Source organism: Arvicola amphibius, chromosome 13 (assembly GCF_903992535.2).
Source record: "Arvicola amphibius chromosome 13, mArvAmp1.2, whole genome shotgun sequence".
Classification (NCBI taxonomy): domain Eukaryota; kingdom Metazoa; phylum Chordata; class Mammalia; order Rodentia; family Cricetidae; genus Arvicola; species Arvicola amphibius.
Genome location: NC_052059.1, coordinates 23,017,316 through 23,043,361, shown reverse-complemented (window position 1 = coordinate 23,043,361; position 26,046 = coordinate 23,017,316). Strand labels below are relative to the sequence as shown.

Sequence of the window (26,046 nt, the reverse complement as noted above, 5' to 3'; positions counted from 1 at the left end):
GGTATGTTCAGTTTTGTGTAAGTATAGTAAATTTTAATAATATTTTACATTGTTTCTTTAATTATGATATACTTATGCAATTTTATTTATCTCTCCATCCCCTCTATGGGTACAGTTTTTTTTCTCAAATTTATTTTGAATAGTTTGGCATTTGCAATTACAATCACAGTTTTATGAAGACTTTTAGACAAAACTGTAAATATTTTATTCTGATTGTTTGTTGTATATTTATTAACCTTAAGAGCGTTCATTTACTTTAAACATCCCTTTTGAAAGCATAACTTTTAAAAATATATTTAGAAATAAATGTGACAGTATATTCTTAGTTAAAATATGAAAATAATAATGATAAAAGGAAAATAATATGAATAGTAGTTAAAAGGAAGTTTTCACAGCACAGGAGCAGCTCAAAGTTTGTGATAATGTACTAGAAATCTATGCATTCTGAGGGTTAACAAGAAAAGTTTACCCACTGACTCAACATGGAATTACAGTTTTAGCTAGCTAATTTTATTTTTTATTTTTTTATAATGGCTTTTATTGTTCTTATTTAGTTATATATTTTTCTTTGTTCTCCTCCCATTCTCTTCCCTCCCATTCTACACTCTCCTATGATCACCAAGCTTACAATTTACACAGGAGATCTTGTCAATCTTGTCATTTTCTACTTTCCATTTTGATTAGCTCTGTGTATGTCTCTCTTAGGATCTTCTTTTGTGTATAGGTTCTCCGGGGGTTGTGAATCTGTAGGCTGGTTGCTTTTTTTTTTTTTTTTTTTTGCCTTATGTCTAAAAGCCATCAGTGTTTTTGATCTTGGCCATTTTGACAGGTGTAAGATGGAATCCCAAGGTTGTTTTGATTTGCATTTCTCTGATGGCTAAGGATGTTGAGCATTTCCTCAAGTGTCTTTCAGCTTTTTGAGATTTGTGTACTGAGAGTTCTCTATTTAGGGATCTCCATGCCATTGGGTAGGTAAAATTAACATAGCAAAATGGCAATCTTACCAAGAACAAGCTACAAATTCAATGCAATGCCCACCAAATATATAAGCAAAATTCTTCACAGAGCTCGAAAGAACAATAATCAGCTTCATAAGGAAAGGCAAAAAAAAAAAAAAAAAAAAAAAAAAAAAAAAAAAAAAAAAAAAAAAAAAAAAAAAAAAAAAACACCCAGTATAGCCAAAACAATCCTGTGCAATAAAGGAACTTCTGGAGGCATCGCAATCCCAGACTTTAAACTTTACTACAGAGATAAAGTACTGAAAACATACTGGTATTGGCATAAAAACAGACAGGAGGACCATGTAACCAAATTGAAGACCCAGATATTAATCAAGATACCCACAAACACCTGATATTTGAGAAAGAATCAATAAATAAAAAATGAAAAAAAAGCATACTTAACAAATGGTGGTGGAATAAGTGGATATCAACATGTAGAAGATTGAAAATAGGTCCATATCTATCACCATGTTCAAAACTCAAGTCCCAATGGATAACAGACCCAACATAAACCCAAACACACTGAACCTCATAGAGAAAAAGGAGGAAGGACACTTGAATACATTGGCATACAGAACACTTCCTAAATATCACCTCAGCAGCAAAAACACTGAGAGAAATAATTAATAAATATGACATCCAGAAACTGAGAAGATTCTGTAAAGCACAGGACACAGTCAACAAGACAAAATGTCAGCCTACAGAATGGGAAAGGATCTTCACCAACCCCACCTCAGACAGAGGGCTGATCTCCAAAATATGCAAAGACCTCACAAAACTGGTGATCAAAAGAACAAGTAATACAACAGAAAGATGGGGTATCAGGCCTGGCTAGTTACAGCTGGCTAGTTTTATGTCAACTTGACATAGTTGTAGTCATCTGGTAGGAGAGAACCTCAATTGAGAAAACTCCTCCAAGAGATCAGGTGGCAACCAGACAAACCTGTAGGGCTTTTTAATTGAGTAGTTGTCAGTGGGCGAGTGCTCAGCTCATTATAGATGGGAATACACCTGGGCCGGTGGTCCTTGGTTTTATGGGAAAGCAAACTGAGCCGTGAACAGCAAGACAGTAGTCAATACTCCTCCATAGTCTCTGCGTCAGCACCTGCCTCCATGTCCCTGCCTCGTTTGATTTTCTCTCCTGACTTCCTTTGATGATTATGGTGGTGGTGGTGGTAGTTGTGGAGGTGGCAACAAATAGTGTTATGAAAGGGTAAGCTGAGTAAACCTTTTATTCCCCAAGTTGCCTTGGGCATGGTGTTTAATCACAGCAATAGGAACGCTAAGAAAAAAAATAGGAAAAAAGGGACATAAAAAGCCATAACACTAGATAGGAATAAAATGTACTTATACAGGTTCTTAGTTCTTCACATAAAAATGTCTATATGCTTCATGTTTGTGTTTGTGTGTGTTGATTAAGGAACCCTTGTGAAAAGAAAAGAAAAAGAGGAGTAGAACATAACAAATAAAAGATAAGACCTCACGCTTATGAATGAAAGGAAAGAATGAAGGGAAACATAAAACCAATGGGCTTGTCAATGGAATGTATTTTGGTGCTCACATGAATAGGTGAATTTTGGCATTTTTTTTTTACCTCTAAGAAAACTATGAGGAAAATGAATTACTCTAATGAAATTTTTTTTTCTGATACATTTATCATGTAGTGTCACCCGATATGTTTTTTATATTCTATATAATGTGACTCATGGTCTGTTGTTAAACAACATGAACAGAAAGATACATTATGTGTTTAACAAAATAAATATCTTAATTATGTGATTATGTACTTAAGAAGCATCTTCTAGAATTTATAAATTTGGAAGTTTCATTAGTTTCACATTAATGCTTAGGATACTAGCATATTAGAAATAGTTAAATTTATCACATTTTGTGCATTTGGCAGGGCATTAGAAACTGTTGCAAATATTGATATTTTCAAATATTGACAAAATGGTTAGATACAAAAAAACTAAATTCATACCAAGTGGTCATGCCTACTTTCTCACATTTTCAGATTTTAAGGCAGGAGAATCACCAGATTGATCTGGTTATGTAACATTAACAATTAATAAATAGAGATAGGGCAGAGGGTTGGCTCACTCAACAGTTAAGAGCCTGACTACTCTTTCATAGAAAATGGGTTTGATTCCTAGTATCCACATGGCAGCTCACAGTCACCTACAGATCCAATTTTAGGGAATCTGATGTCCTCTTCTAACTTTTGAAGATAGTAGGCACATATGTAATATAAAGACATACACACAGGCAAAACATTCTTCTGTTGTGGAGTATCGCTTAAACTATGTAAAGATGCATTGCATTTGTTTAACTATATTTGTTTAATGATGTAAAGATGTGTTGTTTTGCCGTTCTAAGACACAAGATTGGTCTAATAAAAAAAGAATGGGCAATAGCGAGGCAGTAGAGGAAAAGGTGGCACTGGTGGGCAGAGAGAATAAGTAGGAGAGGTAATCTAGGCTCGAGAGAGAAGAGAGGATGAGGGAGAAGAGAGAGATACTCTGGGAGCCAGCCAGCCAGGCAGTCATGGAAGAAGCAGGAAAAATAGGACATACAGAATCTGGAAAGGTAAATGGCCCAAGGCAAAATGTAGATGAAGAGAAACAGTTTGAATTAAGTAACAAGAGCTAGTGGGACAAATATAAGATGAGGCTGAGCATTCATAACTAATAAAAAATCTCCATGTAATGATTTGAGGCTGGCAGTATGAGGAAACCTGATACATACTTCCATATTAAAATAATGTCAATAATATAATAACAATTATCTTTATTTAAAAAGCATACAAATAAACAAATATTTAAATCTAGCCAATTAAATACATGTGTGATAAGTGATCAGTTTTATCAAAGTGATATTGATATCTCCAAAAACATCTGAATACATCTCTATCAGCATGAGTATTTCAACATAAACCCAATCAACTTGTATTTACACACAGGAAGGTCACCATTTGAAGAGCAAAATATTTTGTGACATACAGTGTGCAAGTTTAAATCATCAAATGAAATCTTCTCTGTCAGCTCAAGAAAAATGTTTCCAGTTCCATATTAGACACATATAAAGATGAATCCTGCACTTAGACTTACTGACACAAAAGATCTGAATTAGAGTCTAGGATTTAATGTTTGGCAACAACCCAACATGTGCTTATTCAGCTGCAGTTATACCAAGAGAATCTGGGGCAAAAATTGCATCAGTGAGAGAATGTAGCCACTGAGGAAAATCTCTTATTGGGTCACTAAATTCTTTACAAACCTATTAAAGATTCCTATGCGCCACTTCAATTTTCTATGGTGTTTGACACTGTCAAGCTCCCTCTTTTTACAACCATCTTTTAGTTAAGAGCAGTGCTGAATTTCTTATCTCAGCTTTAGTCGGTGACTTCTCTTTCTTTTACTCCTGACCCTTTCTTTGTAGAATGCAGTGGACTTCTGTGCTTTTCCTTAATATTAGCTTTTGCTAAACCACTCTTTAGCACTGCTTTAATAATCTGTGCTATGATTCTAAATTTAACTGTTCTGCTGCAGTGCCATTAAAAAAATATGGCCAAATGTCACACAAGCATTTGACTGTCTTTAGAATAAATTCACAGTGTTCTGCCTAGCAATTTTCTTAGATTCATCTCTTCTTATGTCCAATTGTTATGGCATTGGGGATCTTGGGTGGTATGAAGTTTTTAATCATGTTTCCCTGAACTCCTTTCCTTATTTTAAATATCTTCATTCTGTTTGTCTAGGTTTTCTGTATCTTCTTTCTAAGGCAGAAACATTCTGGGTCAGTGTCTGCATTACCCAGTTCCCTACTTTAAATACAACACAAACTCATCTTTCTCTTTGTCTAGGTTTCCTATGTCCTATTTGTAAGGCAGAGACATTCTGGGTTAGTCTCAACTTTACACAAAGGAAGCAAGCAAGACACTTCTTCCAAAAGGCTGCATTGTCCCACCAAGAGTGATCTGAATTTTTTTGCAATTGAAAGCCTCCTGCTCTGAGTGATCTGAATTTTTTTGCAATTGAAAGCCTCCTGCTCTGAGCATTTCATCCTCCAGCCTCCACACACTCCTCATGTCTAGGCAAGGAATGGATCCAATGACAAGTAAAATACACCAGTACCTGAAATTCACTCTGTGAAGCACACTGTGTCTATCTGCATGAAGAAAATCCTCCATCTCTATGGAAGACTGAAGGAGGAACAAGGTACTTGAAGTAGATAAAGGAATTTACTATCATTCACTACTGGGTTAAAACTGAGTATTATTGGTCAAACATATTGTGTTGTAAACATATCCATTATATTATGTGGATATGACAATTCTACTTCTTGTCTTTTTTCTTTTTCTGAGACAGGGATTTTCATTAGTTATGGAGCCAGTTCTGGAACTTGCTCTGTAGATCAGGCAGGACTCGAATTCACAGAGATCCGCCTGCCTCTGCCTCCTGACAGCTGGGATTAAAGGCGTGCGCCAACCGCACCTGGGCATGACAATTATTTTTAATGGAAGAATATTGAATAAACTCTTACCACATGACTGATAAAACCTACTGAATTTGGCTTTATTGTTTTCTCAAGTGTTTAAAATTTTTGCATAATGATAAGATTATGTGAAATATTAATGAGTTATATTTTTCATATAATGAAATTATTAAGTTATGTTCTAATTTAGACTTTAGAATGTAGTATCTAAATACCAATAATACTAATTGTAAGAACTATGGCTCCTGTCAATTTTTTTCTGTTTTATTTTTCTCAACCACTTTTTTTTCTCTTCAACTCCCTCCTGCATTTCTCTCCTTTCTTCTTTACTTCACTTTCTTACCCTCATCTTAGATGTTTGAGAATATGTTCTTTGAAGAAAAAGTATTTTTGTTAATTCATATGCTAATAATTACAATATGTATTCTTTTGGATTGAGATTATCTTGATCTAAATTCTGACAGATTCCGTACTCTGAAAACAGTTCAATTATTTAATATAAGCCAAGTTTTCTTTCATTATAAGATAGAACGAATCATAATTATTTATACTGCTTACTTATGAAAGCATATATAGGTAGTAAATATATTTTTGACATTCAATAATTTGAATATTAGTTTTATCCAAAGATTGAAAACACAGCATGATTCATATAGAAACTCAGAATTTCAAATCAGAGAATTAGATTTTCTTGTCGCAGTCAAATATTAACATCTTATTTATCATTTAAATTTTCATTTCATCAATCTATAACTAGTTATATCAAGCAATGACAGATCAAGTATATAGTTTTTTCCAATAGATACATGACAACCTACCCTTCTTTTTCTTCTTTACAGCCTATTTATTATGAATAAGGTTGGAAACTTATGGTATATAATCAATCATCCATCCTCCTAATAATAATAATCAAACTTATTAACTACTTCTCTTGGTATAACAGATCACCCTAAACTACTGATGACAATATATGATTATCTTAGTATCAAACCATGAATAATGTCAGTATTTTTAAAATAATATTTTTAAATTAAAATAAAATTGCATCATTTCCTCTTTTGCATTTATCCCTCCCAATGCTCCCATATACACATTCCTTGCTATCTTGTAAATTCATAGCCTTTTTTAAATTGTTGTTATGTATATTTGTGTGTTTAAATATGGATATATGTTATAAATGCAGACTTCTCAGTATATTTATTTATCACTAAGGTATTAATAACCCTTTAGCACTTTCCATTTAAAGAAACTTAGACTTGTAATAAATTACATATGTGCAAAAACATGACACTTTAGAAGTCTAGGTAACTGTGGCCATATAGTTAGAAACTACCATAAGCTCTAAAGATCATTATCCTTACTTACTTCACAGATTTTAAAGTTAAGTTTTTGTTGCCATAGACACCACACACTTCAGACACACATCTTAGAACAATACATCACAAACTTCCCTGGAAATCTGCTCTCTCAGATCTGCCTCTCAATTTGTTTTACACATTAACATACTATTTGAGATGTCTTGTGTTTTTAAACCTATATACATAAAATTTTATATAAATTAATTATTAGAATGAAGCAAATTTATTCAGATTAAATAAGGATAGAAATAAACCTGACAAATATAGCTAGAATTTTAAGTATATTCTATATAAGTATAGATTAAGAATAATTTGCATTTTTCATACATATTGCATCTTACATTTCTATCAATAATGGCATTTCTTAATTAGTTTCTAGTAAATGACATTTCAGTTTCATAGTAATATTTAAAAAAATAATTGGACATAGTAAATTAATGTAATTCTCATCATGGGTATAAGTTTGGGCTGCATATTATTTGTGTGTGTGTGTATTTGTGTATGTATGTATATGAATGTGTCTGCATGTGATATGCATACCTGCCCTTCATAAATATCATACACACAATACTGATTAATTTTTAAGTGTATAGGAATACTATTGAAAAGGTTTCAGCGTTTAGAAAATTTATTCTTTTTATTAACTTTATATTATATGAAATTGTCATGAAAACCTAAAATTAAAACTCCTTTTTCTCTTCTGACTTAACTTTCTGGAGAAAAAAAAGAAAAACACCTTTTTCTCTTGCTAGCTACATGGAAATGGATTCAGTTTCCCCATTGATGCATAAATGTAATATTATGAAAATAATTACTAAATTCTAAGAGACTGGAAATTTTGCTGGACCTCACATCGATGGTTCATAATACACAGTGGAGTCATGTTAGGTGTAAGGGAGCTATCCTCCTGTCAGCTCCAGCTGTTTCTTTTATGTGCCTTTAAGAAAGCAAAGGAACATCCAGTATTATTACTTGCCTAGAATTCCCATGTTGTCAGTTTCTACACTATAGTTACAGTCTTAATTATGTACTCTTTCATGCCCTGACCCAATCAATTCATGTGTGTCATTCGTTGACATAAGTAAATACAGAAGATAAAGACAATTTTCTAAAATCTATTAAAAATGATACAACATTTATGAATACTGGTTGATAAAAATGATATTTGTTTTCTGGATCTGTGGGGATCAGTTGGAGACAGTGACTCAATCTCTTACAAAACTCTTTGAAAATATCTATATAGTATCTTCTTCCTTGCCTATGGGATTCTTTCTATGATCTTCAATACAGTTAGGGGACAGCACAAAGTCATACGATGGACACATACAAAGACAGACAGAGACAAGGGAGAGACAGATTCACAAGACAACCTTCTTCAGGCAGACACAAACTCAAACTAGCGCGACAGATAGAGAATAGAAGACATGAGAGCATGAATAGAGAATTTAGATCTAGATTGGCTCTTCATTAAATCACCTTGAGTAAAAGTGCTTTTGTTTATTTTCTTAATGCAACAGCAATGAATTATTAGTAACTCAGTTAATCACTAAGACATATAGTATACACAGGTATTCATATTATTATAGGAATATTTATTATTAAGTCTTTATATTTATTTTGTTTATGAATAGTTAAATAATTAAACTATATTGTTAGTTCCCCTCAACATGAATTAACAGTACAACAACAACCCAACTTCGCTGAAAAAATATGGTTCCTTCTTACTATAATGCTCCAAATTCTGAAGTCTGGACAACAGTCTACCACTCTTATCAATATGCACAATTCCAACCCTGACATGCCCGTACCTATGAGCAGGTATTTTTCGATTCCCAACAATTAGGATGACATCACAGAGCTGTTGTTGCTTTAAATAATTCTCCATCTTTCTAAATGATTGCTCAGCGTGATGAACAGCTTGATAGAATTCTTCAGAGCTACTGGAATCCAAATCACTTTGAGGTGTCAGTGAATGATTGGTCGCTGTCAACCTATAAATCACACACAGAGATAGAAAGATGATGTTTATAAAGTGCCGGTAATGGTCCAGTTTTACAATTTAGGAAACTTTATTTAAAGATATCTTCATGGAAATCACATGAAAAAATTATAGAACCTTTTTAATAAAATTATTTGTTTTAGGAAGCAGTAAATGAATTGAAAACAATGTATTTTCATGGCTTAAAATGTGACTTAAGTAATAAATTTTCTATATATAAATATCAAGTAAGTGAATCTGAAAAGTGTCCAAAAATAGTATATTGATTAAATATTTATTCAAAAATTTATTATTGTTGGACATTAAAATGTGTTTAAAAGTGTTGTGATATACCAACGAGAATACTAAGCAGCAATAAACTCTTTCTATCTTACTGGGCAACATTAGTAAACCGGAAAGACATGTCAATAAGAGAAGTATGCAAGCTCACAAAGACAGCTGTTGTAAATTCTTACTCATATGAAGATTCTAATAAAGAAAAGCCTCATGCAATGTGAAAGTAAAATGATTGTGATTAGAGGCTAGAGACATGAAGGGGTAAAAAGGGGTGGTAAACATTTAACAGTAAATACAAAATTACAGTAGTGGAGAAAGCTGAAGTTGTGTGACTCTGGTACACATGTAAAGGCTAAAGTCGACGAATCAAGCCATCAGGGGAAAATTTTGGATACTCTGAACCAAAATGATGAATGATTGACACAATGAATATCCTTATTAGCTTTGTTCTATCAATTCTTAAGTTATGCCTATTAAAAGTTCATAGTATTCTTCATAAACTTGTATGATAATGCTTCATTTCAATTTTCTTAACATTATTATTTTACTTTAACTTCTATAATCAATGCAAATAAAACTATGTTAAAAACTATGTTTTGTAATAAATTCAATGCAAATTACCAGTAAATTAACTTTTAGAAGTTGCTAAAAATAAACAAAGAACAACAACAACAGAAAGTTTGTGATGCCCGGTTTTAGAACATGACCAAAATTAATAAGGATGTTTCAAGGAATTAATTGTAAACTATCTTCAACCCACTAGCAAAACTCTTGAGCAAAATATTGACAATTGAAATGAAAAGTATTCATTAAGAGGGAGGGGATTGGCCCAACCTCAACTTGGTACACCATACTTTGTTGATTTCCCAAAGGAGGGTTTACCTGCTCTGAGGAGTGAATGGTAAGTTGGATGGAGGTAGACAGAGGGAGGGAGGGGGAACTGGGAGTAGGATGTAAAATTTTACAACTTTTACATATTTACTTATTTAAAAAATAAAAATAAAAATTTCATGTATCAGAACTAATACTGAGTTAATTGATTAACTCATTTTAATTATAGAAAGGCAGCTGGCACATCATAATCAAATTTCCTATCAATTTAAACTTCTTTTCCATTGAGACCGAGAATGAGATTGATAGGTTCCTTGTTCAAACAGCTTTGGAGGTCCTACAGAGCACAACATGAAACAAGGTAAAGCTATTATTGCTAGAGAAAGTGAATAGATGTTATCAACCAGAAAAGATGCTTCTGTGGGTCTAGAAGACTCAAAAGAATTCACAGAATATCTAATACATATGAATTCATTAAAATGGTGGGTTATTTGTTATGGCATAATTCATCTTTTCAATATGATTATTTTCAGAGATTTTTCAAGTCTCCCTTTAAATATTTGAAACTAGAACAAGTTTTGCTATGCCACATGTTTCTTTTTTCAAATATTTACAAACCATAAGTGCCAGAGAAGCAGCATGATTCAGGACATGTTTTAAAAAGCTGGTAAATGTAGGCAGCATTACAGCACACTGCCACACAAAAGCATGTCGTTTGGAGATTCACAAAACTCCTAGAAAGGAGCATTTTAAAACTAACAGTACCATAATTATAAAGCCACAGGAACCAAAGAAAACTAAAACAGGAATACAAGTTGGTAAATGTATGGCACATTTCTCCAAATTAAAAAATATAACACTGAAGAATCACCCCAGTTTTGTTTGAAGCTAAATGGGTAAAATGGTTCCATCCAGATCCCTTTATCATGTGACCTACACGTTTAATAAAATGATTTAGTGTGAAAGATTTATGAGTATTGAAGATATTATAATTTACTAAAAGTTATCAAGGAAGACATAATAAGCTTCATCAAGTCCCCTAAGTTGGGGTGAATGTACTATTAAATAAATTGGATAATACAAGTTTAATTCTTAATGAGATTCTAGAGGTATTTAAAATAAAGGCTAAAATAGGGAGTCAGGGGCTACATATTTTAAACTATCTTGTACAAAATCAAGCTGGCTAATTCTTGACATAGATGGGTTAGATGATATTTAGGTCCCATCCCATATGGATGAGCTATTTGCAGTTGACAGTTGGCGGTGAAAGGAAAATCTTGCTTTTTTTTTCATATGGACAGTGGTGGGTGCTATGATGAATGGCCATACATCAAGACACACAAGGACAGTTGAAAGTGGACTTCGTGGGTTAATTAAATAAAATACAGGAGGATATCAAAGGCTCTGCTGTGTGGTATGGGAAAATTTGGAGGAAAAACATAGGGTATATATGATCATATTTAATTGTATATATGCATGAAATTCATCAAATTAATAAAAAAACTAAACAAAAAGAATGAAAATAAGAACAGATAAAAAAAAATTGGATGTCAGGTTATTTTCCTGAATTCATTTTCTCCTCCACTTTTATGTTTTTAAAAAACTTTCATGGTTTGATTTCATCTATATCATGAGCAGAAATAATTCAGTTTCTTCAAGGTCTTTTGATCTGTCAGATAAATGGTTATGTTGGTTCAACATGATTTTCTCTTGCACAATTCTCATAAATCATTTCTTAATCTCAAACTTTGGTAGGATTAATGCACCTCAACCTTCAATCTTAGATGAGATTTATAAATGAGTTTTCCACACCAGAACACCTGTTATTTATAAGATACATTTGTTCAATTGATAAATACTTCAGGATTTTAGAAAACACATATTATATATTTAGTAGTCTTTCCTCTGAATATTAAATAAAAAATTTGTTTTTACCATTATTTTATATTATACTCTAGTATTTCCTGTTTGAATATTTAAAACTTTTATGTTCAAATAACAAATTAAAGTGTCTTTAATAGAATTATTATATAGTATAATTTTGATATTTTTTAGAAATAAGTAACAAAGTTTGAAAATATAATAAATACAATTTTTTAAAGTTCAATTATATACTCATATCAAAATTAGCACATGATGTAATCATCAGCCTGATGATTTAAGATTTTAATGATTCTTGACCTCATGTACTACTCAAGCCATAAATATAACCTTCTACATTTGTCCTGAAGGAGTTGCTTCATTCATTAACATTAATGTCTGTTTTTGACCCATTCAGCAACCCTAAAACCACTGAAAGTTGAGTTTTCTGAATTTTATACCTGAGTGCTATATTTATATTATTTCTGAATCTCCTTTTCCCTGTTTTAATTCCTCTTGTGGTCACCTAAACTTTGTCTCAAATCTATGCCTTCTTCTCCAGTAATTAATATTGTTACAACATAAATGTACATATTTGTGTATGTTTTATATATGCATATATATATACATATTTTATATATGTATGTTTCATATATGTGTATGTATAGCTCTGGTCACATGTAAAGGTGTTGGGGGCTGACCACATGGGTCAAGATAATCTCTCAGAGGAGACTTATCCCTGAAGAAAAGTGAATGTCAGTAATCAGCAACTGTGGACCATCTTTAGTTCTTAGTGAAAGTGTGTATGGAATCTATGAAATTCCCCTCACCCATTTTGACATGTAAACTGGCGTAATCATTATGTGAGTCTTCCTTAGTTGACATCATTGCAAAGATCCATGTATGCTGTTTCTGAAGAGATACACTCAATTACATATCAACAGATCAAAAATATTCTTTTTGCTACTCATGGCTAATGGAGTTACCTCTTTCTTGGCATGTTGAAGGTATGTTTTAGCAACATCTCTGGTAAAGAGAATGCATGAGGAGTTCAGCAACTCTGTACTGGATGATGAATATATGACAAATATTTTATGACAGCTTAAAATTTTAAAGTATTTCTTTCCTTTTTGAGATTACAATATAATAAAAATCATTTCTCACTTCCATTTACTCCCTCCAAATTCTCACACTTCCCTTTGTTCTCTTTCAAATTCATGGCATTATTTTATTAATCATTGTTCTATACATATATCATAATTTTAAATCATTCCTGCTATATATATATTCATATGTATATACACATATATTCCTGAATACATAAATAAAACCTAATCTGTTGTATGGTGTTCCTTATGTGTAAGTTTACAATACTGACCATTTGGTATTTTAAAGAAAAATTGGTATAATTTTGATAGGTTATTTGCCATGTTTTGCTTGATCGATTACCTTTATTTGTTTTATGAATTTCAGCAAACAACAATTAACTATTGAAAAATGTAATAGTATTATTAAATTTAAATCTTAATATCTAATCCACTGTCTAGTGTATAGAGAGTACCTTATAAATAAATGTATTATGAATTCCTGTTGTTTTGCACCAAATGCAGGTTTTTAATTAATAGAGAATATAATAAGGTAATTGTTACAAAATGTATTTTTTGCATATTTATATTTACATATAACATAGTAATTATATTGTGTATATTTTAAAAATGACAAATTATCTCCCTCTTATATTCCATCATCACAAGAGTATAAATAATCTAAAATGACTAGAAAAATGGACATAGCATATGTGTAGATCATAAAGTCCTGCACTATTAAACAGTAAAAGTAGAATTCTGTTATAATGAATGAAATATAAGGAATTATTTAAAATATATGTTTATTCATTTTAAGCACACTGACATTTCAACTGTCTATCAATTTCATAGAAATGTTCAAATGCTGAAAAAATATAATGGATGAAGTTCATAGGAAGATAGATAGATATGATAGACAGTTAGGTGATATATTGGTAATACTTAGGTAGATGATAGATGACAGAGAGCTAAAAATAGAGAGATTGGAACATCTTCTAAAGAGAACATTAACACACAATATTATAAATATCTAGGGTGCCTTAGATTTGTAAGTTATTTTAGGTGTATTTATATGCACAAGGTTGTGTGCACATCAGTGCAGATGCCCATAAAAACTAGATCTTTTGGATCCGCATAACTTGAATTATGGAAGCTATGTAGCAACTAGCAGCCAAATTTGAGTTGTCTTAAAGCAGAGCAAAGCCACCTAACTGCTCAGTCATTTCTCCAGTTAGGAACATTATATTCCTATTACAAACAAGGGCAGTAACAAAAGTAGAATACATTAATGAGATAATAATGATAACCTTAACATTGATGACTAAGTTTTTTATTAAGATTGCTAAATTGACTTTCAAGGAGTTATTTTATTTTAGTTTCTCTTCAGGTGTCAGGTTCAATACTGAAGAAAAATACATTAAAGAATTGTTTATAATATCAAATAATTGGGAAATGAATATTAAAACAATTCTTGGTCAGAATCTGAATATAGTAAAAAAAATGGAATTATTTGGTGAAAAATTCGATTCCATTAAGCCCAAACAAATTCAGTATATATTTCAGGAATGCATATCTCTACAGATATTTTTATTTATACTGCTGAAATATTTTATAATAAATATGCATACTTTTAATTAAAACCATTCATCTGTAATCACCTAAATATTAAAATTCATGAATAAAAGGCTAACAAAAAATTGATTTTAAGTGACTAAGTAGACAAACTTACCTAGCACTGTGATATTAAGTAGTGAAAACATAATTATTGCATCAGTACTGAAATGTGAGAAAATGTTAAAAATAAATACTTAGCCATGATAAGTACACTGATTTCCAAAGATCTTATTAAATTCCAAGAGAGAAATTAGAATCTCAGAACTATTATAATGAATAAAGTTTAAGCTTCAGGTGTTGATACTTAGATGAGAGTAAATGACTACAGTCATTAACTGTGTTTCTGGGTACAATTTAATTTTATAAGATAATTGTGATGTGAATAAGGCTTTTTATCAGAGGAGCTAAGATATAAACAAATACACAGGTAGGACAGAAATATTTTAAAAGAGATATTTTGTGTTGTTAAAAATATTAATATAATTGGGCTGGTTTAGTAAGTTCTGCAGTCTAATTTGTATGTCTGTAAAATAAACATGCAGTTTTTAATTCTTTCTGTAATCCTCATGGAAACAACTTGAGCACATTTGGAATTAAAACTCAAGCAGCTAGGTAAACCTGTGAGGGATCTTTAAAATGAAATCATTTAATGTGGGAAAGACACACCTTTAATCCTTATGTTTTGTGGTGGGAAGATTCCACCTTTAATCTGGAACCCACCTTCTGGGCACTGACATCTGGTGTCAGAGTATATAAAGGAGGTTCAAGAAGAATGCTTGATCTCCCTTTACCTGGGTGCTCTCATTCTGACGGGCAAGTTTATTCCTTCTCTGAGATTAGAGACTACTTCTTACAAATTCTAACATATACTGAAGACCAGGTGAGACATCCAGACATCATTTGCACTAAATAATCACTGTATCCTTAATCCTTCCCTCAGTAGACAGCGTGGTTAGAGTAGTTGGAGTACACCTTCCAATCCATTATATAAAATTTTATAGGCAGCTAAAGTATATATAGATGACAGATGGATAGCTTGATCACTAGACAGATAGATCCTTGCTAGCACAATGCATTTTGTTCACTACTGAGAAAAGCTGTTGAAAAAGCAGTTTTGTAAACAGGTATCTGTCACCTTGAGGAGTAATCCTAGCACATGAGATTAATAAGAGGTTAAGATTATAAAAGTTAAGTTCTTAAGAAAGAAAGAAAGCTGTTTCTTCATAGCTGCCTAAAGACAATATAGAAAATTTCTAATCAAACTATTTTTCTTTGTACATGAAATTTTTGAAGTGATTTTCTCTGCATACTGTGGCTACTAGTTCAACTCTTATTGGACTGGATTTAAAGGCCAATCCTGAGAAAGAAACATATGATTGGTACTATGAATCTGACCAAGAATACGTGGTTATTTAGCTCCATTCTTTTTATTTTGCTGGCTGGATTTGGCACAGAGATGCCCTGTAAATTCATGTCTACATATTAGATTGGAGCTGTTGTCAGACCTCACTGAGAAGTTGATTTTGTGCAGCAATTTATCTCCATTAAAGGCCATTGTATAAATTTGTATATGTATAAATGTGGATATAATATGTAATATGGTTAAACTTAACAGATATTGATTTTGATGATGATAAGAATAGATAATACATGCTGAATATTCAGGAGAATTAAAATTAAAGGAAAAATGCAAACAAAAACCAAAACATTATCTGGGTAATAAGACAATAGAAAATGTAATAAGATTTTAATTTTTTTAACAAAAAACTTCAGTTGAATAAGGCCTATAAGAGAAAAAGCACTTGATTAGTTTGTAACACCTGGGGTTTTCATTTTGTGTCTTATCTATCAAAATTTTTCTTCTGTTTACCTAATATTCCGAAAACGAAGTGAATCCCTTTTAAGATAAATACTAAAACAAATACTTATTATCACACTAGAAAGCAGTAAAATGTAGTGAGTTTTTTTTTTGCTGTATATGATAACATTACAGCTAAATAACCTCAGTTTACCTGTAAGGAGATGCAGACTGCAGTAAAAATACTAGTACTTACTATCATCCCCAAGAAACATACTTGGATGGAAATGAACCCACAGCCTACGAGTCACTCCATGGAAAATAACCTACCCGGTAAATGGAAGCAGACAATTGCCTGGCATGGCTATGCTAGGATCCTAAAAAGCAACACAGCAAATCAAAGTAAGAAGTGGTTGCTGCATAAAGCCATCGCTATCTTCAGAGAGCCAACTCACCAATACAATTTCACAGTTATAAATACACCTGCAAATACTGGGGTCACATTGCATAATTCTAATTCTCTCCTTTTACATATTTTCCACCTAACTTTAACTTTACTCTTGAATTTTGGGAGCAGTGAGACCCTAGATCCTGAATTTCTTGTAATCTCCTGATCTGAGTGCCTACAGCTGCTCTGAGCACGAGACCTTCAGGAGTTCCTGATGGCAGGAGAGTGGTTTCTGGTGCGTTTGGCCAGGGCATGGCTATCTCTATATAATCTGCCCCTGAAAACAATAAAGGGGGGCATTCTTGGGGAATTCAAGGATGACCCATGTCGTTGTCTTTCTGTCTGTCTATGTGAGTTTGTGTATTTTAACCTCCTGCCTCTTGCCGGAATCTCCTGAACTGGGTGCCAGCGCACCGCAGGCAGACACGGGGGGCGCGGTGGACGCGGTGGGCAGAACATAATGGTTCATTTCTAGTTCTCTCATTCTTGATGCTTTTCTTCTAACCCATTTACATATATAGAATCAAAATCTTTAATGAACTTCACTGTATTCACACAAAGAAATAACGTGTGCATCATATTAGGCACTAAAAGAAGGAAAATTTACGTAAAAGTAAACATTTAATTTTTTATTCAATCAACTGAAAGTTATATAATTTGCATATATTTATTATAAAATACAATCATATGGAATAATAATCAAACTAAAACATCAAGTTTTGACCTATGAATTAATTATACATAAGTGCTGTTCTATATAACCTGAACAAATTAGATGATGCCATAGTTAAATAATAATTATAAAGTTATCTTGTAACTCAGGAAAATTTTTGTTAATCAATAAAGGTAGTAATTAAATTTCAAGCAAACAAAAGACGTGAAGAAAAAAGAATTCTATGTCCACAAGAGATAAGCATTAAGGAATCCAAGAGGCCTAGAAAAGTATAATGATCTTGTGGTGTGTATATATAGTGTGTGTGTGTGTGAGAAAGCATGCTTTGTGTGGTGTGTATATATATAGTGTGTGTGTGTGTGAGAGAAAGCATGCTTTGTGTGGTGTGTATATATATAGTGTGTGTGTGTGTGAGAGAAAGCATGCTTTGTGTGGTGTGTATATATAGTGTGTGTGTGTGAGAAAGCATGCTTTGTGTGGTGTGTATATATAGTGTGTGTGTGTGTGTGAGAAAGCATGCTTTGTGTGGTGTGTATATATAGGTCTGAGAAAAAGCCTAGGTCCTCATCAGCCATTTTATTTTTCCAAGGTCTCTTGCTTATCACCTTTGGGAAGGCCATACAAGATGGCCTGCGCATTACCATTGATTATCTTGCCCTATCTTCCCATCTGGTTTTAGAAGGGCAGTGATTACAAGGCATCTGAAGAACTGACGTCACCCTCTCCTCTAGGGATCTGAACTCCTCCTCACATTGACAACATTTTATTCATGTAACCTGATTCTTCTACCTGAGTCATATATATATTTTTTTTTTTTTTTTGGTTTTTCGAGACAGGGTTTCTCTGTGGCTTTGGAGCCTGTCCTGGAACTAGCTCTTGTAGACCAGGCTGGTCTCGAACTCACAGAGATCCGCCTGCCTCTGCCTCCCGAGTGCTGGGATTAAAGGCGTGCGCCACCACCGCCCGGCTAAGTCATATATTTTTTAACATTTATTCTGTCACTGTATTGTATAATTAAACCATGAGATTTCACTTGTAATGTGGATAATTGTTTTAAACATGTTTCTTAATTTATTATCTGTTACTTTAAAAGAGCATATTTTTTTTTGTAGCTTTGGAGCCTGTCCTGGAACTAGCTCTTGTAGACCAGGCTGGCCTCGAACTCACAGAGATCCGCCTGCTTCTGCCTCCCGAGTGCTGGGATTAAAGGCGTGCGCCACCACCGCCCGGTAAAAGAGCGTAATTTTATTTCATTTTTAGTTTATGTGGGTGTGTGTGGTTAGCATTTGCCTATGAAAATCAGAAGGTGTCAGATATCCTTGATCTGAATTTACAGTTATAAGTCAAGAGCTCCACCTAGTTTAGTGTTTGTAATTTAATTCTGAACTGCTGGAAGAAAAGGAAGTGTTCTTAATGACTGAGGCATCTTTACAGCCCCAATTATGAACTAGCATTTTTGTTGAGAATTTTTTCATTGCTATTAAATAATGTGGCAATATATTCTTTGTTTCTCTTACGTTTTTTGCTACTCTGAGTATCAGGAAAATTCTTCCCTTATAAAATTAATTTGAAACTGTTCCTCTTTTGAAGAATTTGAGAAGTATTAGTTTCAGTTCTGTAGTTTCCCTCAACTAAGTTCACCTTACGTGTTTATGAACACAGCAGCAAGTGGGGTGAGTTTCAGGTTTGAGTTGTTTTGATTTTGTTCATGATTTAAGATATTCCTGTTTTATTTCTTGGTTTATTTTTGAAACAGTGTACCCCTGTATATCTCAGGCTATTGATAACTCCTATCTAAGCTTCATAAATACTAAGATTACTCTTACATGTCAACAGGCTATACCAGTTAAGTTTTAAAGTGTTATAATTTTTTATAATTAAAATATTTTTCTTTTTCCATCCATTTGCATGCAAAATTCAAGATGTCATTGTTTTTTACCGCCGAGTAGTACTCTAATATGTATATATTCCACACTTTCTTCATCCATTCTTCCACTGAAGGGCACTCTACAGCATGGACGGGCTCAGTGTGAGCCTTGTCAGTTTGGTTGCTCACCTTCCTGGACTTAGGGGGAGGTGGGAGGACCTTGGACTTAACATAGTGAAGGGAACCCTGATGGCTCTTTGTCTTGGAGAGGAGTGGAGTGGGGGTATGGGTGGAAAGTAGGGGAGGGAAGGGGGAGGAGGAGGGGAGGAGATGGAAATTTTTAATAAAAAAATGAGAAAAAAAATACTTTTCTTACAATATATATATTTGATCACCATTTCGTTTTGTGTTGGCAATGTATTATTCCATTTGAATATTTCTGTGCTTCATTCAAAACATTTTGTAGTAAATACACCATCATAACATCATAATATTTATCTTTCTTACTTGTCTTTGATCAACTATTTAAAATTTTAAATTGTAAGTCTAATAACTATGCAATATACAACATATAACAGTCACTTAATATTTTTGAACTAATGACTATCATGGCAAAATTAAAGATGAATAACAGTATATATTTATAAAAAATTCTGGTTCATTGGATCATGATGCTTTAAGGATCTGTTTTATGTATTTAATTCCTCATCACATTCAATTAACAAAATAGAATTTTACATTTTGATATCTTGCATGCTTTGTTGTTATTGGTTATTATATCTTGTTTTTAGGCAGAAAATGTGTAGCCCACAATGGCATCTAAGTCACTGACTCCTGCCTCCACCTCCCAAGGACTGGGAATATAGGTGTGATTTGACACAGATAGTTTATAACACTGAATGCTTCCACAAATTTAATGATATTATTTATGTGTCAGTCCAGCTTGGTTGCAGGTGCTAATAAGGGAATTTAAGACAATGTGAGAAAATTAGCAAAGTCATTTAAAACTGATAGGGAAAAAATTAGTATTCTTTAGGAAACACCCCCTCATAGGTTTTCTAATCCCACATCACTCTATGTAGTTAAAGAAGAGAATTTGAGAGGAGGTAGAGGGAACACAAGAGAAATTAAAAAGTAAATTCGGAGGGTATAAATGATGAAAACAGTATGGAATTCTCAGAGAATTAAAAATAGAGCTAAAAAGAAAATGAAAAAAACAAAAATACATAGCTAGTTTATAATTCAGTGCTGCAGTGTTCACTTAGAAACTGTAAAAATGATTTCAGTCTCAATACTGTGAGGAGGTGAGGGGTACAGATGCAAAGAAAGAGTGAGTATTTAATATAAATTACGGTGTTGTTATATTTTCGAAGATCCTGGAATTATATTCCACAAACTAGCAAATTTCACATACACACACACACACACACACACACACACACACACACACACACATACACACAGATAGAGAGAGAGAAAGAGAGAGAGAGAGAGACAGAGACAGAGAGACAGAGAGAGAGAGGGAGAAAAAGAGAGAGAATATTAAGAGCTTTATGAAGGATAAATATTTAATTTTATTGCTTTATTTGTGCTTAAGTTATTTTTGTTCTGAAAGGGACTTGTTTATCATAAAAAAGCTGCCAAGTATAGTGTATTCTTAGGCTTTAATTACATGTTTTCTTTTCTTTTCTAAAAAATATTTATTTATTTATTATGTATACAATATTCTGCTTGTGTGTGGGACTGCAGGCTAGAAGAGGGCACCAGACCACATTACAGATGGTTGTGAGCCACCATGTGGTTGCTGGGAATTGAACTCAGGACCTTTGGAAGAGCAGGCAATGCTCTTAACCTCTGAGCCATCTCTCCAGCCCTACATGTTTTCTTTAAGGGTGATCACAGAATAGAAACTTTAGGATACCATTTATGCTTATTATGAAGTCAGTTTAAACATTTTTTATAGAAAAGGTTCATAAGCCTATGTGATATCTTACATAACTTTGCTTCTTATTAACTGTAGAAATAAAGAAACTAAGATGAAAAATAATCTTTAGTCATTTTTCTGAAGAACTTGTCAATATAAAAACATTTAATATAGTCATGAGATATAAAGTATCAATTAAAACTTAATTGCCTATTTTTACTATATTTTTTAAAATAAATTGATAAAAGTTATCCACATTAACAAGACGTAAGTTCAGAGTTTCTGTAATTTTTATTTTATTTCAGTTATATTACCACTATATTTAATTAAACTTAATGATAGTTAAAGATGTGAGTTATAATCATGAAATGATTAGTCTTAAAAAAGTATGTGCTAAGAAACAAATTTGACTCAAATAACAACATATAACAATCACTTAATATTTTTGAACTAATGAATATCTTGGCAAAATTAAAGTTTAATAACAGTCTATAAATATTAATTTGCTACTATATATCCACCATTTCAGGGAAATTACAGTCAGTATCAGGTGGTTGAAATTGCTCATGTTACATACAAATCAAGAGCGATGTCTTTGTTCAGGCCCACTAGTGCTTAGCCTACTTCCTCTGCCCTTACACAGTTCTGGATCCCTTTCTAGAGAATGATGCCACCCAGAGTGGGTTAGTTTCCCCCCTTGCAATCAATACAGTTCACTACAGAGAGACTCACAGACCAAACTATGCTAAAGAATTTCTCATTGAGAACCTTTCTACATTGGATTCTATACTGTGACAAACTGACAATTACAACTAACCATCCCATTCTGTTTATTAAAAATATATTATCAGAAACTAATTTTTTATATATGATAATATCTACCTCTCATGTTTCCAATCATATTTTCATGTATATTATCTAATAAACTGAAGCCTCCTAGAAAAAGAAAGCTTTTATATTTAACTAGAATTTTGCTTCACTTTACATGATTTTGGATGGTGTAAAAAAAGTGGTAAAGATTAGTAAAACATTAAGCACTTATCTGAACAACAAGCTATGCTTACTATTTACTTATATACTCAAAGTATAAAACTAGCATAATGTGGAATGTTTGTTTCAGTATCTTCCTATACTTTACCGTTAAAGCTTTAAGCTTAAATTATCTAATATTGTTATTTTATTATGGCCTTTAATAAACTATATTGTTTATTATTATTATTATTAATTATCATTATCATTATTATTATTATTATTATTATTATTATTTAGACAGGGCTACTCTGTAGCTTTGGAGCCTGTTCTGAAATTCACTCTCTAGACCGGGCTGGTCTTCAATTTACAGAGATTCGCCTGCCTCTGTCTTCTGAGTGCTGGGATTAAAGTCTTGCACCACCACCGCCTGGCCATATTATATATTATTATCAACTATATTTTATTAGGCAATATTTTCAAGCATGACAGTTTAAACTAGTGAAGGGGTTGTGATCCCTTAGTAAGTCTAGGAGTATCTAGTTTTTGTTTGTCTGTTTTTCTGAGACTGGATTTTTCTGTAGTTTTGGAGCCTGTCCTGGAACTAGCTCTTGTAGACTAGGCTGTCCTCAAGCTCACAGAGATCTGCCTGCCTCTGCCTCCTGAGTGCTGTGATTAAAGGCATATTCCACTGCCTCCCAGCTAGAAGTATCTATTTTTATTTCTATACTTAAGTCCCCAAGCCCTGGTATATTAAACATTTATCTAAGTGATTAACTGTTGGGGCTGGAGAGATTGCTCAGCATTTAAGAGCACTGCCTGTTCTTCCAAACATCCTGAGTTCAAATCCCAGCAATGAATGGTGGCATACAACCATCCGTAAGGAGATATGGTGCCCTCTTGAGGAAGAAACTTGGTCAGTCATCCTCAGTATCTTAGACCATGAAACCCAATATGGACAAGTTCAACAGAATCAGCTTATAAAAGCTGCCTATGCATGCTTCATCATTGCCAGGGCATAAATTTCAATTTTTAAAAAAATCATACTCAAATGTGCATGGAATTAACCAACTAACATATACAAAAAGTATTCATTTACTCTAGTAATTTTCCAACTTATGGCTTTCCCATTTATGACTGTATAACTCTCATTTAAGACTCAGAATTATTCTAGTCTAGTCACACTATTTCATTATTTTCCTTCACTTAGATTTTGATAGTCACAATTGATTATTTATTCTTTATACTGACTTGAAAACAACCTCTTTCAAGTTTGTGAGTTACACTGAAAACATGTAACAAAAGAGAGAGATTTAATTATTCACCAGCACACATCTGCCATTTTGATGTGATCAAAATAATTAATTTTCATTGATTCAGAAAATTGTTTACCTGAAATAGAAGGCAACTCAAAAGTGGATCAAGATTATTCTGATCCTCCTCACAACACAATGCTTTCAATGCATTGTTTCAACTGCATCTTACATCTGTCATCGAAGTTCATGGGTATGTGATATCTCAAAAAGTAATTGACATGACATTCTGTAAATTCACTTTTCTATGAAGTTTTTGAAAGTCTTATTTATTTGTAAAATGTATTAGAATTATTAGTTTTTAAAGTTAAACAAATAGAAAACACTTAAAAGTCACAGCATGTAATATTAGAGAATCTTATGGGAAGACATGCAAAATCCAGAGAGCACAAAGTTGCAGTGCTCTTAATAAAGAATACAAAGGGCATGAGATCTCACTGGTGGAATTTAATTAAATTCAAATGTTGGAGGTGATGAGTGATGATACAAATGAAATTGAGATACATAGCTTGCATTTTAAGAAATCACTGAGAATTTCTTAGGTAAAGGACATAAAAGGCTAGCAAGAAATTATTCATACATACATATAAAGCTTATACTCCTCATGAAAGTCATACGTTATCAAATAAAAAGCTCAGCACATGCATACAATATCTGATATAGGAAGTCCATCTGTATATGTGCTGCTTCTATTGGTTAATGAATAAAGAATCTGCATCGGTCTATGATAGGGTAGATCAAGGCAGGGAAAATTAAACTGAATTCTGGGAGAAATAAAGTGTAGTGAAGAGATGCCATGTAGCCACTGCTGGGAACAGATCAGCCAGAACCTTGTCGGTAAGCCACAGCCACATGGAGATACACAGATTATTGGAGATAGGTTAATTTAAAATATAAGAGTTAGCCAGAAATACACTTAAGCTATTGTTCAAACTATTGCAAATAATATAGTTTCTGTGTGGTTATTTTAGGGCTGAGAAGCCAAGAACAAACAATGGGCCTCCTACAGCACATTTCTCCCCCGGTGTAGTTACAGAGGTCCTAAAAACTCTAAAAGAAAATGGGCTATTGTCACTTCTCTGACGATAAAACCTTATTATGAAGGCACTATGTACATTGTTCACATGACATGGTAAAATCAAGTTGTTACTAATCAGGGAAGTTACTTGCTGTTGACTAGATTTCATAGTTCTTGGAGATGCTCCGTACATTTCTTGAAGATGAGATTTCATTTCACTAATAGTCTGACCTAGAGTGAGTCCTGTGAACTGTAATACTGACGGATATGAAAAGATATGCCCACGGGGGAAACAGTGGAGCAGATATTACAGGGGTATCCAGCCAGATACTTCAGATTGTATTTAAGGCCCATTATATACAACAGAAGCATAAATATGGCAAAGAACCCAAGGAATGACATATTGATATTATTCGAAATTGACATAATTGTGTCTCTATTCCCAGAGAGTACTGCAGCTTTTATATTTTATCACATAAATCTTTGTTCAGTTTGCAGAGGTTAATACACATTTATGACTAATCAAAACATACAACCTAAGTATCATTTTTTCACTTACAAATGGAAAATTTAAACTGTCTTCCAAGAATCAGCAGCCAACAAAAAAGAAAGAGAGGGGAAAGAATTTAAAAGACAGAAAAAGGTAGTTTCAGAGTATAGCAAGTCTTATGAATATGATGGGGACACTGTATACATGAGCTCACAAAATATGTGGTGGCCTACATAAGTCCTGAATTATTTTAAGTCAATCAACCTTGGCAATGTATGGGGAAGGATTTGTGAGCTACTACCTTTAACTGATCAACTACTGATAACAAATAACTTTTCAGGATGGAAACAAGAGTTTTCTTTAACAGTGTGTTCCCTCGCCTGTCAATCAAGCTACAGTAAACTGAAAACTATGGGTTACTGATAAAATGTAGATGACAAAACAGGACGTTAGGAGGTTTGTATGTGAATATGGAAGAAATAAGGGGAACGACTGGAAATGTAAATAACATCAAAAAGCATTGTATGAAATTATCATAGTATTAATAAGAATACATATGAAAGCAATGTGTTTGAATGCCCAAAAATTATGTCAAAGAGTCAATGAAGCCAATATTTTCTGATGTGGGTTTAAAATATGATTTTTGGAAGTGACAGAAAGAAAAGAAATGGACTCTGAACAATGGGATTAGAACTTGAAATATACAATTTTCAATATTTCAGCTGTGGGCTGTGTCAAGTTGGTTAGTCCATACTGAGGTAGAATAAATATAAATATGATATTGTCTACTTACCAAATACTTGAAGGTGGTAAAGGAAAACTAATTATTTTACCTTAAATTTTCTTGTCCGCAGTAAGAAATATGTGTATTTCATTGATACAGAGTAATTTATTCCCTAAATGCATATTTAATTTTGTTTCAAATCAATTGTTTTAATCTGAGAACACAGCCATAGATTCAAGATGTGATTCTCATATAACTTACATCTAGGTATGAAAAGAAAGAGAGAAGAAAATCTAAAGTATAA

The 26,046-nt window shown here is 32.8% G+C and overlaps 1 protein-coding gene across 2 annotated transcripts in view; it reads right to left on the bottom strand.

The window, feature by feature from the left end:
• Klhl1 (kelch like family member 1) overlaps positions 1-26,046 on the bottom strand; it is a 253,207-nt gene that overhangs the window by 161,374 nt on the left and 65,787 nt on the right. Inside the window, exon 2 of one of the 2 annotated variants that reach the window (XM_038310344.1) lies at positions 8,662-8,844. The exons of the other annotated variant lie outside the window; for it this stretch is intronic. Within the exon in view, the coding sequence (XP_038166272.1) occupies positions 8,662-8,844 (183 nt within the window). The remainder of the gene's footprint in view (positions 1-8,661; positions 8,845-26,046) is intronic. 2 annotated transcript variants of the gene reach the window in all.